The following is a 19,341-nucleotide window of genomic DNA, read 5'->3' as shown; positions in this document are numbered from 1 at the left end:
ATATATTTGATAAAGAATGAGATGGAAGAGAATCTGAAATATTTTTCTCTTTTCAAAAGAATCTTTTTTCCTGATGATGAAAATAATACATACATGTTAAAGAAAATATAGAAAGGTATTTTACAAAGCAAATAGAAAATTATTTTTAATCTTTCTATAAACTGTTGAGGAAGTTGGCTGGGCACAGTGGCTCACACCTATAATCCCAGCACTTTGGGAGGCCAAGGAGGGTGGATCACTTGAGCTCAGGAGTTTGAGTTCAGCCTAGGCAACATGGTGAAACCCAGTCTTTACCAAAAATACAAAAAGTTAGCCGGGCATGCTTGTGCATGCCTGTGGTCGCAGCTATTCAGGAGGCTGAGGCATGAGAATCGCTAGAACCCAGAATGCGGAGGTTGCAGTGAGCCAAGATAGTGCCGTTGCACTCCAGCCTGGGCAACAGAATAAGACCTCATCTCAAAACCAAAAAAACTGTTGAAGCTAACAGCCAGTTGTTTTCCTAAATGTGATTTTTTTTCCAATTAAAAACATGCTTAATAGGTAATATGGTTATATGGTTCAATTATTTTAAAAAATAAATGGAAAAGATGGCCGGGCACAGTGGATCATGTCTGTAATCCCAGTACTTTGGGAGGCTGAGGCAGGCAGATTGCTTGAGCCTAGGAGTTCCAGACCAGCCTGGGCAACATGGCGAAACCCTGTCTGTACAAAAATTACCCAGGCATGGTGGCATGCACCTGTGGTCCCAGCTACCCAGGGGTCTGAGGCGGGAGGATTACTTGAGCCCAGGAAGTTGAGGCTGCAGTGAGCCATGACTGCACCGCTCTCCAGCCTGGGTGACAGAGTAAGACCCTGTCTCAAAAATAAATAAATAAACATAAAAATGGAAAAGATAAAACTATAAAGTTAAAGTCTTCCTCTTGCCAGTTCTCAGCTCTCCTCAGGAAACAGCTGTTGATCCTTTCTTTGTATTCATCTGCAGTGTTTGTATGTGACCCAGCTAACACAAATATGTATTTATAGTTCTCCCTTTTTGTATAACTATTATGTATTGTCCTGAATCTTATTTTCTTCCACTTACCGTGTCCTGGTGATCTTTCTATATCATATATAGAGACCTTTTTTGGCAGCTGCTTAGTGTTCTATTTTGTGGCTATGCGAGCTAGATCTCTTTACCAAGACATGGATTTTTTTCCCCTCAACATTACTTGTTAGCAAGTTGCTTTCTTATAAATATATTGTAATTTCCTTAGTCCTGTGTTGTTGGATATTTAGGTTGGTTGCAGTTTGGGGCCATCATAAACCATGCTTCAGAAAGCCACACATCTGTGTCTCTGTCATCATTTTCATAGTACACTGGCTTTCCCAGGGTCCCGCTACAGAGCACCTGTGCTTCCCTGAAATGCTGTCCCAATTTTCTTTTCCACCATCTGTATAAACAGGGATCTTGAGACCAGCATTTCCATGGGGAGCAGGAAAAGGCAGAAACGTGCATTGTGTCATGGTAAGACCAGTACCGGGAACTTGTGGTATCTCTGTTGAAGAGGTCCAGGAAAATAAAAGAAGAAAGTGACCATAGCTAACACTTAACTATATTCCAAGTGCGATTCTAATCGCTGTTTATGGTTGGTTGGCAAGTTTAATTATGTCAATACCCGTGCGAAGTAGGCAGCTATTTTCCTCATTTTATAGGTGAGGAAACCAAGGCATGGAGCCCTTTCCATTACCTGCCTTTTACCTGGGTGCTCAGTTGCTATGGAGGGCCGGGGGTGGGGGCACGAGGAGAGGGAAGACGGGAGAGCCAAGCCATCAACCTGGGCACCCACCCTAAAGAGGAGGGGTGGAAGCAGTGTTTGCCAAGGGGATTGAGTCCATGTTTATGTAGACATTTAAAGCATGCAGCTCTGATTAGAATATTTTTGAAGTATCATTTAGAAATTTTTTTCTCAGCTTTCAGTTTGTATTGCAAATGTAAATAAAACTGCAGTGGCGGCTCTTAGAGATCGCCCTCTGTTTAATTTGGAGCTGTGGGGGCTTCCTATGGAGCAGCCTAGGACACTGGAAATTCTTTCCCCTGCGGTGGCTTCACAGGGAAGGTGAGCCCCTCACTCAGAACAGATGACAGCACTGGCGGGCAACCCCAGCTCCCAGGGGCTGAACCAGTCTCTAGTGTGTGCGGCCTTTGCCCTAAGTAAATACATTTGACGTGAAATGAAGGGAAAATCTTGCTGTTCTGCTTCTTTGTGCTGAGAGAAATTTGGTCTTTATACTTTGAGATTCTTCATTCCTGTTTTCCATCCTGAATACTGTTTCTGGAGACAAAGACTAGGGCCATGCTGTGAGACTTCACATCGCAGAGAGGGACATCTCGTTGGGGAGTATTTCTGTAAGACCTCTGACTCGAGTGTAGAAAAAGAGAATTCTACTGTAAGTATCTTTTATGATGGGAATTTAGTATGTGCTAAATAATCACGTGAGTTATCACAGAAAGAACTAACCCACTGTTTTGCGTTTTAGTGTTTCTATAGCCTTTAGTTTCATGGTACAAATCCTGAACTGGCCCTTGGCAGTTTCGTACAGCGTGGGTGTGGCACAGAATGAGGCTTGACACAGACTATGTCACTAACTTAAGACAAAATTAAAAAAGAAAATCAACAAAGGTGTGGAAGCTACAGTCAGTTTTTATGTGGATTTCCCCTTTGGTAGAAGAAAATGTTGATTTCTCCAATGCGTTCTCAACAGTGGTTTCAGGTTATCCCGAGTTGTTCTCTTCCTATGGTGATTTTTTCTTCCCTATTTATGTGTCATTTATGTGGGTTTTGGGCACAGTGAAATTCAACCTAAGACCCTATAGGGAGTTCATTTGTGGTTTGACTGGTTGAGTTTCCCCAGTCAGAATTCACAGAAGAGCCGAGTAAGTCGCAGCTGTGCCCTCACCCAGCCTCTTCCCAACATAAGATTACCCTGTGTGCTTTCTGGTAGGAATGCTGCTGATCATTAATTGGAGCTCTTTTAGGCTCATTTCTTGAGACTTCTATTTTTCTAGCTGAGCTCCCAGCATGTGGCCTTGTAAATGTGAAAGGTCGTGGCAGGGTCTCTAGCGGTCTCTGGGGCGGCTGTGTTGGCACCCATGAATGGGCTGCCTTTCTGTCCCCCTTTGACTTCCTCTCCCCACCTCAGCTTGGATTTTGGAACGTCAGGATCATGCTTGGTGTACTCTGAACTGTGCAGTTGACATGTTCCCAGGGCCTTTGTCCTGGGCTGTGAGGGTTAACCTCGCTGCTTTATTTATATTCCGAAGCCGGTTGTTATTAAGGTTACTTAGTGTTTACCTAGCACCTGTCATTGCTGGTTATTTGTCCCTGCTCTGAATTTCCCCTCTTCTCTCCCCTTCAGAATTTCTCACCAGATTATTTAACCAACAGACTCTGCTGCAGTGCCCTTTTTAGGATAGGAACCGGAGTTATTGTTAATGTTACAGGAAGAACACATTCTCAAAGGAGAGGGGGGTGGTGGGAAACTTTGATTTTCATAGGGTTTTCAGTTTCCTCTCAAATGGGAGGATGCAGCAGTGCCGCTACTTAACTGAACATCTTGACAGTCTGATGGGGCAGCCCTCAGCCTTCTGGAGCAGCAGTGGGACTGACCTGTCCAATGAGTAAGAAACACCAAACCAGATGGAATGGCCTTTGGGGATGGAAAAACCCCAGTTTACGCTCATCTCTTCACTCAGCTAACTTTTGTGGAGCCCTGTTCCCAAATTGGCCTGGGCCAGAGCACTGTGGAGGGGTATTTGTTTTAAATGGAAGGTTTCCAGGCCCTCCTGGAACTCCTGAAGCGTGAGACCTGCAGTGGGCTCAGGAGTCTGCATTTGTGAGTGACCGAAGGGGCCTCCCCTCCCTGTAGAGTCCACACTGTGGAGAGCATCAGGAAGGGAAAGTCCTGCATCTCGTGCTCAGCGAGCTCATCGTCTAGTGAAGGCATGTGTGAATCTCTGGACAAGGCAGTGCTGAGCTGTTGTGGACTAGTGGTGCAGGCAAGGGATTATTTCTGACCAAGGGCAGTGAGAAGGTTTCCCACACAGACTGACGTCTGGATTGAGCTTTGAAGAAGAAAGCCAGGACTGGAGCAGATGAGGAGGAGGGAAGAGTGCAAGGTTAATGATAGTGGCTTTCTGTTTGATGTCGGGGAGGCTTCCTGTACTCTCAAGGCACACTTCTTCCCTCTTAGCCTTTAATGCAGTTTCCTGTCTTTCCCTGCATACCTTGTCACCTCAAGAGTAAAGATAGTGATGAATAATTTGTTGTGTAAGATCACAACCCATACAGAGTTGTTTATACTCTCTTTGAGAAATGTAGGGTGACCCTGTCTGTGTTAGCAGAAATGCCCGTGAGCGTGAGTCAGGTGGCAGCAGGCTCCAGGTCTAGCACACCTGAGCGGGCTCTGTGGTGTCGTACTCAGCTCCGAAGGTCTGGCCAGGTTCATTTTTTTTTAATTTTAGTTTTAATTTTTAAATTTTATTTATTTTTTTGAGACAGAGTTTTGCTCTTGTTGCCCAGGCTGCAGTGCAATGGTGCCATCTTGGCTCACTGCAACCTCTGCCTCCCAGGTTCAAGTGATTCTCCTGCCTCACCTTCCCGAGTAGCTGGGATTACAGGTGCCTGCCACTACACCTACCTATTTTTTTTTATATTTTTAGTAGAGATGGGTTTCCTCATGTTGGCCAGGCTGGTTTCGAACTCCTGACCTCAAGTGATCCACCCACCTCGGCTTCCCAAAGTGCTAGGATTACAGGTGTGAGCCATCACGCCTGGCCCTCATTTGGTTTTGAACTTGGCACAGTCCTGCTCCAAAGTGGCAGTGGGTATGAGGAGGCATCTTCAGAGGAGGCAGCACAGTGCCTGTTTCTGGGGCTAATGGTCTGCTGCTTCTACCTGCAGCCCTGGAGCTTGGAAGTAGGTGTGCAGGAACTGACCCGGTCTGTGCTGATCCTAGCTGGAAACTGCAAAAGATAGCTTGGCCTTAGAATTGTGGGACTTTGTGAGAACTGATTTTTAAAAGGTATCTTGTTAAATTACAATTTGTGTAATAGAATATTAGTTCATCTTTTATTTTTAGCTGTTTTTCAGCTCAGAATAACTTGTGGGGGTGGGAACAGCAGTCACAGGATTTCCTTTTACTTGGACAGATCCTTTCAGCGAACTTGCATCTTGACAGACCATCAATAATTTTAAAGATTTTGTGTTTTGCTAGTTCTCTTTACAAAAAGATTATTCTTCCCATAAGCATTGGTTCTATTTCTAAATTAACTCACTGGTTTTCAGACTTGGCTTTCAAATGTTAAAAAAAAAAAAAAAAATATATATATATATATATATGTATATATATGAAGGTCTAGAGTCTCCCAGCCTGCTTCAGGGTGTTGGGGACCCAGGCATCACCTCACTGGGTGACTAGTGCACAGTCAGGACTGATTGAGAACCTCCAGACTGACCTGCTGTGGCTCAAAGGCTTGATCTTCAGCTCCTCCATTCCCAGCACTGGGAAAGGGAAGACAGCAGCAGTTCCCTGGTCAGGGGAGCCCGGAAGGCCCGGGCAGAGGGGCCCCTGCAGGTATTCTTACACATCCATGTGCAAGGGAGGACTCATTTTGGCAGCAGAGCTTTCAGATCCCTGTTCCTCTCTCCTGTGGATGGTGGATGTGTTTCCTCACCAGTGGCTAAAAGTAGAATGTCATGACATGGACTTTGGAAGGATGGCATTCCTCCTGTGTGTGTGTGTCTGTTGCTGCCATTCCACAGGGAGAGGTTGGTCCCCGAGGACTTCTCTGCTATGTGCAGGTGTTACCTGACTTGGTTCTGTGCTGGAGCACTGTGGGTAGTGACGTTAAAGTGAATGCCTTTCCTGGAGGGGGAGGGGTTGCATGGAATCTGAATTGCTTTGCCATTCATGGCTTTAAAAACCTCCCTCCCTCCCTCCCCATGGTCTCAGGGTCTGGTTTTATGTATACAGGATGCATAAAAACAAAGGAAAGACTACTTTCTCCCATAGTTCTGTGTCTTTGGTTTTAAGTCATATTTGCCTCACAAACTAAAAAAAAAAAAAAAAATCATGCTTAATTCTGTGTCTGAAAAAACAAAGAATTTTTTTGTTTGTTTTTGATTTCCTTCTGATTTGAATGCTTTATCTGGGACAAATATTTCAGAAAACAATCAACTCAGTAATCGAATTGACTCTGGTTACATGAGAACAGACTCAGCTGACCCAGCACATGTTTTTGTTTCCAGATAATTAGACTTTCTATTTTTGTTTAACATTTTTCTAATTACAAATGTAAATTAGTTTATATAAAGAATAGAATAACTTGATTTCAGTGAAAGATATGCTAATACGTTTGTTATACAGTATATATATCCTAGGAGATCAGTATTTTTTTAGTGGTTTTTTTTGAAGTAATAGGCTTCTGTTTTGTCTCCTTTAGTTGACCAGATATACCATCTGGCATCTCCAGCCTCCCCTCCAAACTACATGTATAATCCTATCAAGACATTAAAGACCAATACGATTGGGACATTAAACATGTTAGGTAAGTTGTCATTTTCTTGTTTTTTGGCTGTTGCTGGGAATATTTTAGATGATTACAAGCATAGGTCATTGAATCTTCTACTAGAGTTTGATCTGAGCGTGTTCCCTCGTCCCTTATCGCCCTGCCTGTGGTATTTGGCAGTTTTGCAGTGTTATTTCAGTGTGACTTTATTTGTCATCAGAATATGTCATGGAGGAGATGGTCTAACTTTTCATGCATTGAGTAATCAGGCTGCAGCACCCTGGTGCAGATCCCCTGGGAGTGACCACAGGCACTTCATGTGACCGACCACCCAGCCTGCCCCCCTCCCCTCCTCTGAAACCAGTTGATGAATGCTGAGGATAAGTGGCATGCCTCATGCTGGAAAGAGGCAGTGGTAGCTCTGATCCCCAGGTTGGGTTGGCATGGCCTTACACACAGGGGTGATTCAGTAGCACTCCTTGAAGAAATGGATGGAGACATCTGTATGGGGTGTTACCAAGACTGAGTACCTGCCCTAGATTGGACTTCAGGGCTCGCATTCATAAAAGATGGAAGAGAGAGCATTGTTAAGGGTGGCCGTATGTGTATATTCACAGATGACATGCCTTAGATTTATAGCACTGGGTAATGTGCACATATTAATGTTTAAAATTAGAGGCATGCTTAAATTTGGCACAGTTTTTTCAAAAAACTCTAGGGGTTTTGATTATTTGCAAAGTGGAAGAAAGAAACCACTTTTAAAAATGGCAAGTAAATGATGGATTTAAATATAGGAACATTTAATACAGGTTCTGCAAATAGATTTGGGAAATACAGCACTAAATTTTAATTTGAACAAAGCATGGAGTCAAGAGAATGAAAGGACAGCCAGAGATTGGTTTATCTCTTTGACGCAATATTTTAGGGGGTGGTACTAGTCAAGGTTCTACAGAAGAACAGAACCAATAAGATGTGTAGAGATTTAGAGAAAGAAATTTGTTACGAGGGATTGGCTCACATGATTATGGAGGTCAAGAAGTCCCACCGTCTGCCTTCTGCAAGCAAGAAAGAGAACCAAGAAAGCCAGGGGTGTAGTTCCAAGGCCTGAGAACCGGAGAGCCGAGGGCAGATCGATGTTCTGTGTAAGCAGTCGGCCTTCCTCCATCTTTGTGTTCTAGTCAAGCCTGTAACGGACTGGATGATACATCCACATTGGGGAGGGCCATCTGTTCTACGCAGTCTACAGATTCAAATGCTCCTCTCTTCTGGAAACACCCTCACAGACACCCCCGGACATAATGTTCAACCAGATACCTGGGCATCCTGTGGCCTAAGTTGACACATAAAATGAACCATCACAAGGGTCAATTTGTTTGGAGTAAAATGATTCATTCTTCCTATCTGGAAAGAGCTTCATCTTCTTTGTTACCGTCTCCTGCTCTGGTCACCAGACAGAACAGCGTACTGCTGCTTCTGCTTAGAGGTGTGTGTGGTGCCCTCTTCTTGCCATCACAAGTGCCTACCCCTCCCTACACTCTCTCTGCCCCACCCCCCTCCATCATACCAGAACTAGACCGTAGAGGAAAAGCCCGTCATGCACTTGGTGTTTAGAGAGATTCCATTTATTCTTCCTACTTGGGGGTGCAGTCACTGTGCCTGTGGGTCCTGTCACTGTGGGGCAGATTCAGATGGGGTTACCCTCAGGCTCTTCTGCACTTGGCGCCCCATGGGGGTTGGGGGCTGCTGAATGGGCACAAGTGTCAGTGATACCTAGTAGGAAAGGAAAGGCTCCCTAAGAGAGGCCTCAGCAAAATGCTATTAGAGTTAAAGGCAAAAGTGACTCGAGCTAGGGCTTGAGCTATGACTGAGATTGAACGTGGAGGCCTTGCAGGAATGGTAAAGAGTCTTCCAGGAGAGATACAAAAGGCAAAGGGAGACCATTGGTAGGCTGGAAAGCAACCCAAATTGGACTTTGTGTTCTGAACCGAGAGGAGCCGTCATTAGCCATCTTGCGCTTCAGACAAGATGCCATGAACTTTGCCTGGCTTCTTCCTGGTGAGGCCCTTTCCTCTATGTAACTTGCCCACCTCCCAGACCCTGTGCTAGAGTTCTTTCTCTGATGAAAGTTTTTCGTAACCCCCAGACACTACAGCAGCAGGATAGCTCCCTTGGCTTCACTCCCTGACAGTTGTCTCTGTAGATCCTGCGTAAGTCATTCCATCAAAGTGATACAGAAATAGTCTTAGTTTCAAAATCTTTAAACTCAGTTGTTTTTGAAATATAACACATTGCATTTGTGATGTGTGTTTGTGACCAAAGTTCAGAGAAAACTATAAACTAGAAAGAACTCAGGTAGGGGGGAATATAAAATGTATAGTTACTCTGGAAAACAGTTTGACGCTTTGTTAAAAAACTAAATATGCACCTACCATAAGACTCAGTGATTGTATTCTTGGGCATTTCTCCCAGAGAAATGAAAATTTATGTTCACATGAAAACCTGTATGAATGTTCATAGCAGCTTTACTTGTAGAGGTCAAAAACGAGAAGCAACCAGAATGTCCTATCATAGGTGAATGATTAACGGCAGTGCATACATATATCCCCTGGAATTCTACACAGCAATAGATTAGGAAGGAACTTTGATACACACTGCAGCTTGGATAGATTTTGAGGGAAATATGCTCCATGAAAGAATTCAGTCCTAAGAGACCATGTTCCATTTGTGTATCATCCTTGAAATGACACAGTTTTAGATATGGAGAATTGGTTAGTGGTTGCCAGGGGTCAGCAGATGCGAGGGAGCAAGGAGAGGCTATAGAAGGGCCATGTGAGGGATCCTGGTGGAGATGGAAATGCTCTATCACTTTTATCAATGGACTGTCCGTTTCAGTGGAAATAGTCACTGATCATATCAATGTCAATGTCCTGATTGTGCCACAATCTAGTTTTGCAAATATTAGCATTGGGGGAATCTGGGTAAAAGATACATAGGGTCCCTATACTACTTTGTACAATTGAATTTGAATGTACAAATATCTCAGAAAATTTAATCAGGAAGAAAAAGATCTCAGGTCCTTCATTTTGAAGCTACTACATTGTCTGACACACTGATACCCCTGGCTCCTGCACGCTAGAATCCTACCACCCCACCCAGCCTCACCCAGAAGCGCACATAGGTTGCATGTGCCTGGCTCGTCTCACCCTCCTAGCAGTGCTTTGTGGGCATGTGTTGGCCCCTGCTGTTGGGCGGGGGGGGGGGAGCAGAGCTGAGGGGTGTCCAGCACAGCCCCCCTCTAGTGTAGTGGTGATTGGGGGTGGGGTGGGGTATGTCGCCTGTCTTAAGTACAGGGTTAGTGAAGGTCGGGGGGTTCTTGGAGCCTGTAATGAACCACTGTACACTGGGACTCTGAATGAGTTTGGAAGACTTTCCGTACTTACTTGACCACCATAGATAATGATGTTCTAGTCAGTTACATGTGAGTGGTCAGTCCAGGAAAGGGGTTCAGAGCAGAATTGAGGAATGTGACAGTTGCTTTGGAGAAGGTGCTGTGTAAGCTGAACCGCATAGGAGGAAGAAAAATGAGTGCAGAGTTACCCAGACAGGGTGGCACGGGCAGTTAGAAGAGCCCAGGACATGTTCAGGAAGTGGCAGGCTGACCATTGTGGAAGTTAAGAAGAGAAGGGCCTTGCCTTCTGCCAACCAAGGGAAAGTTACCCAGTAAAATATGGGGTAATATTTGGGGGCAGAGGAGTCTTCACGAAACTCCTCAAATCACACTTTATCAAACTAACAGATTCTGCGTTTGGCCCTGCTTATGACAAGTGTTCAACAAAATACTGGCCTTCTGAGAATCCATTTATGTTTTTCTTACTGCATTTGCTTTGTTTATTTTGGTGCCAAAGCAGATGCAGTAAGAGTAGATAATTGGATAGATAATTAAATGTCTTTAATACTAAAACATTGCTTAAATTGGCCAGCAAAAAATGTACCTGCACATGTAAATTGAGTCTCTTTTATCATGTCTTTGCTTTCTATAGGGCTGGCAAAACGAGTCGGTGCCCGTCTGCTCCTGGCCTCCACATCGGAGGTGTATGGAGGTGAGTAGGAGGTTCTCTCAGGAGATGCTCACTCCAGCCCTCGGACTGTTTTCATCCTGTCTCAGAAGAGTCCAGTGTTCTTTTCTGAGGAGGCCCAGCCTGCCCATGCTCCTCTTGTGCACGAGAGGCTACCTGTCAGCCTCCCGGGTCGCCAAGCTCCTCCTTCTGGTGGGACAACCTCTCTTGTTTGATCACACATCACTGGAGCACTGCACCCTGTCACCTGGCCAATAAAGACCCACCATTTATGATTCCACAGAAATGTTTCTGCCATTCTGCTCTGAAAACACCCCAGAAATCACACTGTCTTTTTACCTGTTTGGCTAGCACATGTCATTCTTCTATGTGAGTCATGCATGCTGCATGCCTGACCTCCCAAGAGCTCATAGGCTGGCCTTTAAAGCTTGCTGGGAGAAGAGACATGTGCTGACTGCCTCCCCTGTTGTATAATGAGTTCTGGAAGAACCTTAAGCAGGTAGTGTCAGAACACCAAGCTACAGCCTTCCTCTCCTTCACTGCCTGGGAAGGAGTTGAGGAGTGGGGACCAGGGGCTGTATTTTCAATGTGTGTTGATTTCTCTTCAGCCCCAAACCAGCTGGGTATGCAAGGTTTAGGAGAACTGCTTAGCTGATGCAGTGGAAGCCAGGTTTTAGTATGATGTAATTTTTTTATTTTACATTATTGTGGACAAGAGAAGGATGTAAGAGGGTAAAATCAGGAGAGACTTTTTTTTTTTTAATTAAGGAAACCGAATGAAAAAAATCATAGCAACAGAGAAATTCTTCTAAATGCAGTGATATTCTTTGTAATCTCTATGAAAAGGTAGTTCATTGTCTGCTTTTTTGAAGTCCTGGGCAGTTATTAATGAAAGAGCAGAGTGTGCCCCTCCCTACCTATGGGGTATGGTATCTGTCCAGAGGGGAACAGTGACATCTTTCCCACAGCCATCCTGCTTCCCCTACTCATCTCATTTATTATCTGCATGTCTGACAGGAGCCTGTGTTCCTTAGGCTTCCTAAATAATTGGAGAGTGTAATTTATGGAAGTCACCAGGTGCTCTCCTCTGACCTTGAATAACCAAAGTAAACTTTTGTGGAGTATTTACTTAGTGTCTTAGCCTCACAGAATGCTGGAAAGGGGAGATGATTGGAAATTATTTTTGACTCTAGATCTTTACTTTTGTATTAACAATGTAAGTTTTCTCCGTTTTTTTCCATGGTGATTTTGTGAGGAGACTTATTTAGAAGCTTGGCGTCCTGGGCATTTCAGTCCAGACGGTGCCAGTTCAGGGACAGATGGGCGTACCCAGCCTTTTCTTTCTTGTCCTTTGTCAAATTTATGACCATCTTTTTTGGAGTGTAGCTTGCCCAGCTCTTGTTAAAGATCCCCAGAAAAAGGTCTGAGATCAATCATCTGGTACATTCTGTGAATTTAAGTCAATAGTTCCCTTCTCTCAGGAAGTATTTTCCTTAGAACTTTTCTCTCACTGAGTAGTGAGAAGTTTGCCCTTCGAAAGGGAATTTTAAACCACAGCAGCAGATACATAGACCTTTCTTTGCAGCACACTTCTGCATTGCTGCGGAGGCTGTGCTGATCCAGAGGGATCGGCTGAGCAGACATGTGGCAGGATACCTGTCTGTTTACCTCCCTGCACCTGCTCAGGCCCACTGAGTCCCAAGTCAGACTCCAGGGGTAAGATAAACAAGATGGGAATTTATAACAATGCATCTTTTTGTCCAGATTTCGTGGCAAAGACTTATACATTTTATATCATAGTTGTACTCGAGTATATATAAAATTCTTGGTGTACTAAATAAATTAGGTGTATATTCACATTCCAGAAATATACTTGTGTGAATAAAAGAATTTGTTACTTGTTTTCTTCCAATAGTCTCTTCCCCTGGTATGTCTTAAAGTGTGATTGATTTATATGCTAGAGACACAGGAATTGGGAGTGTAAAATGAGGGCTAGAAGAACAGGCACCCATTTGCCAGGGGACACCCCGTCCCTCCACCTGCCCTACAGGAGCCTCCATGTTGTCTCATCATGGGTCCCAGATTTGTTCTGCTGATGGCACATGTCAAAGTCATCATGTTCCAGAGATGCTGCGTTTTTCATTTTTTTCAATAAATACGTGTTTTGCTCCAGTTATCAATTTTATAAATATAAAACAAAACCATGTATCTCTTCACATAGATCTATTTAATTGTAATTTGCGTAGCACTCTAAAAGTTAAGAACAATTTATGGAAGAGAGGGAAGACTTAAAATTGGGAGACCTGATCTTTTTCTTTTTTTGTTTTTTCCCTGTAAGTAAAATGTTGTCATTGCTTAATATCATATCCTACTGGAACTCAAGAGAATGGACTGGAAACCTGAGGTTGCCTCTTTAATACATCTCTCCAACTCTGAATGGGTCTTTCCGAAGTTCCCTTTTGCATCATAAATATGCATTATTGATACGAACTGGAAAAAGGAAAGATGAAAACAGTCTCACTCTTCTCCCATTGTAGATCCTGAAGTCCACCCTCAAAGTGAGGATTACTGGGGCCACGTGAATCCAATAGGACCTCGGGCCTGCTACGATGAAGGCAAACGTGTTGCAGAGACCATGTGCTATGCCTACATGAAGCAGGTATTTCAACAGGGTCTAGGCTTGCAGTTTAGGCGTGCTGAGCACCCTGACCTCAGATGTAAAGTGTTGTAAAGGAATGAATGCCGTGACTGATTTTGTCTGGGGATAGGTGTTTGGGAAGCTCAGTTTCCCAGTATTATAAATTAATGGTATTATCAACAGCTTTTTCCATGTATCTCCTTATTTTAAAAATGATTTCCTAGAGATCAATTCTTGGGTTTGGAATACTATTTTATGGCTATGAACAGAACGCTTCTTCATTGCCAGTTGCTCACCAGCAGCTAAGAAGTACCTCTTTTCCTGAAGCCTCCAAATCAATGGATCTTCTTTTTTTACTTTTCTATCAATTAAGTATAAAAATGGATGCGTTATTGCTGTAGTTTGAACCTCATTATTAATTGTTATTTATTTACTGTTATTTCATGCTTTCTTCATTAGTCATTGTTGTGCTGACGATATTTTATGTCACAGATTTGGTCACCTGCATGTTATAGCAGAAATTGCTCACAGACCAAGAGGCCGAGGTTGCCACACTGGCTGTGTTGCCGTGTGACTCCAAGATTTAAGCCGTCATTCTCTCAGTTCTTATCTCTGACACAGGGTTTGTGAAGCCTGCCCTGCCCATCTCAGGGCAGTGCAGGAGCCAATGAACTGTGCAGAGAAGGTGGAGGCCCGGGAACAGGATATCCCATTCATGTTCTCACTGAGTGTGTCCTTGGGCTTGGGTCTGGACTCTCACATCCTCGTGAAAATGCCCTCTGGTACAGTGGGATATGCAGGTAAATCAACGTGGCTGTGGAACATTGGTCCAGGACAGGCTGTTGGTAGATGCGGTGTCTGTTTCTGGGAGCAATGCTGTCAGGCCCTTGCTCCAGTCTGCAGGTGAGCTTGGAGAACTGTCGGCTGTGTGCTCTGTAGGAGGGGAAAGTGTCATCAGCGTGGCCAGCATCCAGGAGTTTTCCTGACTGTCTGTCTCAGGCCCTGGCAGAGCCCCAGTCAAGCATGTGCCAAGGGCCAGGTCACCTGCTCCTGACCTCGGGATGAGAGTTTAATCGACTTCCCTCCCCGTGGTACCACAGAGGACAGGACACTGTAAAGCCAGGTAGGCTCTCTGAGGGGTAGGAGAGAATGTCGAGGACTCTCTTTCTCATCATGTGTTTAATGAAATGCCAGCATTAAAGATCCATAAGTTAACCTTATGCTATTGTTGATATTTAAACTTCCTGCTTTATTTCTTGGCCAGAAGCAGAACTAATTGCCTTCTAAGCTACTTTAGTCTGTTGGCTTACATTATCCACTTCCTCTATGAAATGCCGATCTGTTTTAGTAGGAACATACTTTCATCATTTTGGGGCCCAGAATATCTTGACTCAGAAGTTTCAGATGATCTCCCAGACACACAGGACCGCTCTGTGTGCATGGGTACTGACTAGGAGTACTGACTAGAGTGTCAGGGGCACATCATTGCATTTTATTCTAGAGTGTGTTCCAGGAGTGATATGATTCTCAACTGTTTTCTTTTGCTCTCAGTCCTGTGATTGTATTTCTTACCTAGTGAATTTTTATATAGGTAAAGCTGGTGGACAAATGGGACATTTTGATTGAGCTTTTAGTTTTAATTAAATGATTATTCAGCTAATGTAGTTGATAACTTTATGGGTATACATATTACCTTAAGTATATGCTTGCGATAATTGTGGTATTTGGTAATAATGGAAGCAGCATTTCTTGAGCACCGACTGTATGCCAGGTACTACTGTTCTAGGGGCCTGGACTCCAGCCAGGGTCTGCATTTCACACAAATGCTAACATTGGATCCGTTCCTGTCATCTGTGCCTGGGGGTTCAGGAAGGTGGCACCTAGTAACTCTGGAACATCAGCATTTAAATTCCTGCTCACATAGGTCTCGGGAGCTTAATGGCATGGGCAGCATTGCCCTGAAAACTGTGAGTAATGTACCTGTTAGAAGCCCCCCGTGTGGTCAGCTGGTTCCTCCTGCTCAAGGTAGCGTCCCTGACATGAACCCTGTCGGGAGAGTGTCCCTGTCACTCCCTTGGCATGATACGCCTTCTATGGAGTCACCAGGCATGTGCTTCCCACCCTGGAGTCCCTAACAGACAGTTGCAGAATGGCTGAAAGAGTCACTTCTGTGGCCAGGTTCACAGTGTACTTCACACAGGGGTGCCGTGGGTTCTTCATGTGGGAACCACGCTTGCTGCTTTCCGTCACACTGGGAGGCTTGAGAATTGGCCCATGGAAGACAGGTGCAGCACTTTCTAGGAAGGAGAGTGTGGAACCTGGGCTCTTGGCCAACAGGTCAGTAAACTGTAGTTTCATTGGTGCTCACACTCTACTTAGCACATGTGCTGAGGGTTTGCATCTGCCCAGGTAAGAAATGGCACCGAGGAAGGCCCACCTCTGGTGGCACGTTGAGGGGGGTGAGTAAGCAGGTGTGATGTTGCCACCATTCCCTACGGACCCTACCCATTCCCACTGTGCAGTCATTATATCAGGGAGTGACTGTGCCCTTGACCCTAGGGGTGCTGGGGCCCTGTCCAATTCTGGTGGCTGCGAGGCAGACAGGAGGAGGTTGTAGTTTTCTGATGAGGAAGGAATGACGTGACCAAGAGCAGTGAGCCTGTGAGGGTCACTGTGGTATTGCCTGAGTTCCAGGAGGCCTGTGAAGAAGGTGCAGTGTGTTCTTCCCACCTTCTGTCCTGTTATTCATGTTGTAAATATTGTGCTCCCTTGTAGGAAGAGCCATGGGTTCAAGGCCACAAGCCCCTCTGGGCCTAAGATTGGTACCCGAATACTCACTCCCACTTTTGTCTGAATGGGTGCTGAGGAGGGAGGAAAATGGTGCCTTTCCTCTCTGCACATAGGAGCAGACACCTCACAGCTGAGACAGGTTTCAGTTCCTGCTATGGCAGGATATTTTGCCAGGTATAGAAAAATAAGAAAATACGGATTAAGCAAGAAAAAAGAAAAATTGCTATGCGTAATCCCATCTAGAGACAAACATAAGGAGGAAAAGTAAAATAAAACAAACACCACTATATAAAGATTGTGAGAGATATGAAACGTTGAGATGAAGATGTTGAGATGATTCTTTAACTCAGGATTTTGTGACAGCTGGCAGCAAGGATGGGTCCAAGCACCTCCTGCCTCATTGGGTCTGCCCTTTACCTGTGGCTTGATCTGGGGCAAATCACTAGACCTCTGTGGGGCAACAACTCCAAAGTGATTGTTATTTTCTGGGACTATGACTGTGTTCTGAGCACAGCGGCTTGCAGGATGTTGTGCCTTTCGGGATGTGTCACTGTCTGGAGGTGACATTGTTTGAGGATGCTCTGCGTGCCTGCTGTGGGTGTTGCAGGAGAGCAGGAACTGGGGGCTGGAATGCCTGCTGCATGCTCAGCCTCTGTTAGGGCTCAGACCGTTTAATCTCAGTTAATTCCCTGCAGCCCCCTCAGGTGGGAGTGGTCAGCCCATCTCACAGATGGGAGGATGGGCTCCAAAACTGGTTTCCAGGTCCCTAGCCCATAAGTGGGGCTGGAACCTTCAGCTGGCTACCTGTGGGGCCTGCTCCTCCCCACACTCCCTGGCTGTCCCTGCAGGCTGAAGCAGGTAAAGAAGCGTGAGTGAGCAAGAGGAGACCACGCAGCTCCAAGTCCAAAGGTGCCAAGGCTCCTTTGCAGCTCACACAGTTGTGGGACAGTGCCCAGAACAAGTGGTTCACGCGCCTGCGGTAGCATCACCCCTGCACCTCTCAGCTGGGAGATTCAGCAACAGGAGCTGCACTGTGACCTTGTCAGTTTATAGTTCTAAACGTGTGATCTTTTGAGATAGTTTGGGGAGAAAATTTAAAACTTTGTGTGTTAGGATTTATGCTATCTGGAGACAAATGAAAAAGTCAAGGAGGATGAACCAGGTGGAATAGTACATCTGGCATATTTTTAATTCATTATTTTAACAACTTTAATTAATTTCTTATACATAATAACATATCTCCCTTAAGTATAAATTGTGATTTTATTGTCAAGATCCTATATAGTATGTGGATATGTCTTACTCTGAATAATTTGTAAAGATTGAAAATATAAACAAGATAGAGGTAGGAATAATTTTTTTATAGAAAAATTTCTCTTTTCCTAAGGATTCTCTTCTGAGTTTCTTTTAATGAATGAAGTATCCTAATGTAGTCAAAATAGAATTTTACTTTCCAGAAAAATCTACCACACACCCCTTAGAAAGAGAAGCTCCCTGGAATTTTTTTTCGTGGGATGGAGTGAGATGGAGGTTGAGATCAAAGGGCAGAGCCTCTCCCGAATAGTTAGAACTTGCCAGGGAGGAATTAAATTGCCGCCTCTGCGTGCATTTGGACTCAGTGGCTTGATAAATATGGGGGCCTCCCCCGTAGGCTGCGGTCAGTGCTTAGTGTGCATTTGAGTTCGCCCCCTCATGAGTCTGACTCTGAGGTCTGTGGCCCACCCACTGGGCTGGATCTGCAAAACAGGCCACCATTCATAAAACCAGCAAATGGCAGAGTGGAAAGAAAGCAAACTCAGAAATCACCTAGTCTAATGGCCCTGAAGGTATGGTTTTGTTTTAGTTCCTGGCATCAAAGTACTTTTGAAAAAGTCAGAGTTGGTATATATATTCTACCTGAGTTGGAAAAAAAAAAAAAAAGCAAGCAGCCAAACCAGGTGCAGTGTTCCATGGGTAGGACTCACACCCCAGGAGGCCTGTCCTGTCCTCTGGACCTGCCCAGTAGCAGCTTGGCTTCCTGGCCCTGTGACTCACTCACTGGGTGCCTGCTGGCCACATCCCACGTGTCCCACCTAGACACTGGCAGAGTGATATCCACCCCTCCTGGCCTGCTGCAGAGCAAACCTCAGGAAGGTCAGCTGATTGTTGATGCTGAAGCAGGAGTGCTGAGGAAGATGGCCAAACAGATGCAGACACACCCCTCCCGGACCCCCTTCCTCAGCCAACCCCTCGAGTCAACTTGAACCTTTTAGCACCTTTGAGAATCGTGCTTCAGCACAGTGAGCGGGGCATTCTGCAGAGGCCTTAGTCTTATCCACAAGTAGGGAGCAGAACCCATCGAGATGTGTGCATGACAGGCCCTAGGGGAGTTAGGGGGTTTGGCCCTCACAGCCTGACCCTGTTGCTTTAGGGATGTGCATGTACTTCTCTGAGAGAAGTGTCAGAGAGCCTGGGCTGCTGTACCTCGGTGCACTTCCTGGCATTTCTCCATCCCATTCCCTACAGGTGAATATGCCCAGGCACCTCCTTCAGGACCTGCTCCCACTATGCAGGGCTCTGTTCCACCTTCTCTCAATAGTACCTTCCGATAGCGAATATAGTGATCATGTTACAGTGTTCAGTGGCTTGATATAGCACAGTAAGTCATCACTTAACAGCATCAGCAGGTTCTTGGAAACTGCTACTTTAAGCAGAAGGACATAGAACAAAATCAGCAGTACCACAGGCTAATTGCTATAAACAAGAGTTAAGTTCCCAGACGTATTTCTGGTCACAAAAACATCACCAAAATTCTAAATAAAGACTAAAACACTTCTAATATTAAGGATTTGAAATAAATGTGAGCTATCCACCTAAGGAAGATTAATAAAAACAAGATAATTATTTACAGGCTCTCAGGTGGCCAGAGCCTATCGCAGCAGCTCTAGGTTCCAGGCAGGAGCCTGCCCTGGACAGTATGCCATGCTCACACAGGGCACACTCACTCACACTGGGACCACTGGAACAGCCCACTTGTCTGACATGCACAGCTTTGGGATGTGAGAGGAAACCAGAATACCCGGAGAAAACCCATGCAGACGTGGGGAGAGGAGAACATGCCAGCTGCATGCAGGCAGTAGCCCCAGCCAGGAGGTGATTTTTTTTCTCATCAGTATTATCATGAAATGATATTATCTGGGGACCTGTTGTACTCTCCACTGAATGATTGCATTTTAAAAGAAATTTTGAGGGAGAACCCATGTGTCGTGAGCAGGGCAAGGTCAGACATAACCAGGTCCATGAACGTTTGT

General features: G+C 45.0%; 1 protein-coding gene across 2 annotated transcripts in view; it reads left to right on the top strand.

Moving 5' to 3' along the window:
* The window catches only part of UXS1 (UDP-glucuronate decarboxylase 1), a 95,590-nt gene that overhangs the window by 52,571 nt on the left and 23,678 nt on the right, over positions 1–19,341 (top strand). For both annotated transcript variants that reach the window (XM_054475021.2, XM_054475020.2), the window contains exons 7-9: positions 6,482–6,586; positions 10,588–10,647; positions 13,161–13,282. In XM_054475021.2, coding sequence (XP_054330996.1) covers positions 6,482–6,586; positions 10,588–10,647; positions 13,161–13,282 — 287 coding nt within the window. The remainder of the gene's footprint in view (positions 1–6,481; positions 6,587–10,587; positions 10,648–13,160; positions 13,283–19,341) is intronic.

The sequence above is a fragment of the Pongo pygmaeus genome, chromosome 12, assembly GCF_028885625.2.
Source record: "Pongo pygmaeus isolate AG05252 chromosome 12, NHGRI_mPonPyg2-v2.0_pri, whole genome shotgun sequence".
Lineage (NCBI taxonomy): Eukaryota > Metazoa > Chordata > Mammalia > Primates > Hominidae > Pongo > Pongo pygmaeus.
This window is presented reverse-complemented; position numbering and strand designations above follow the sequence as displayed.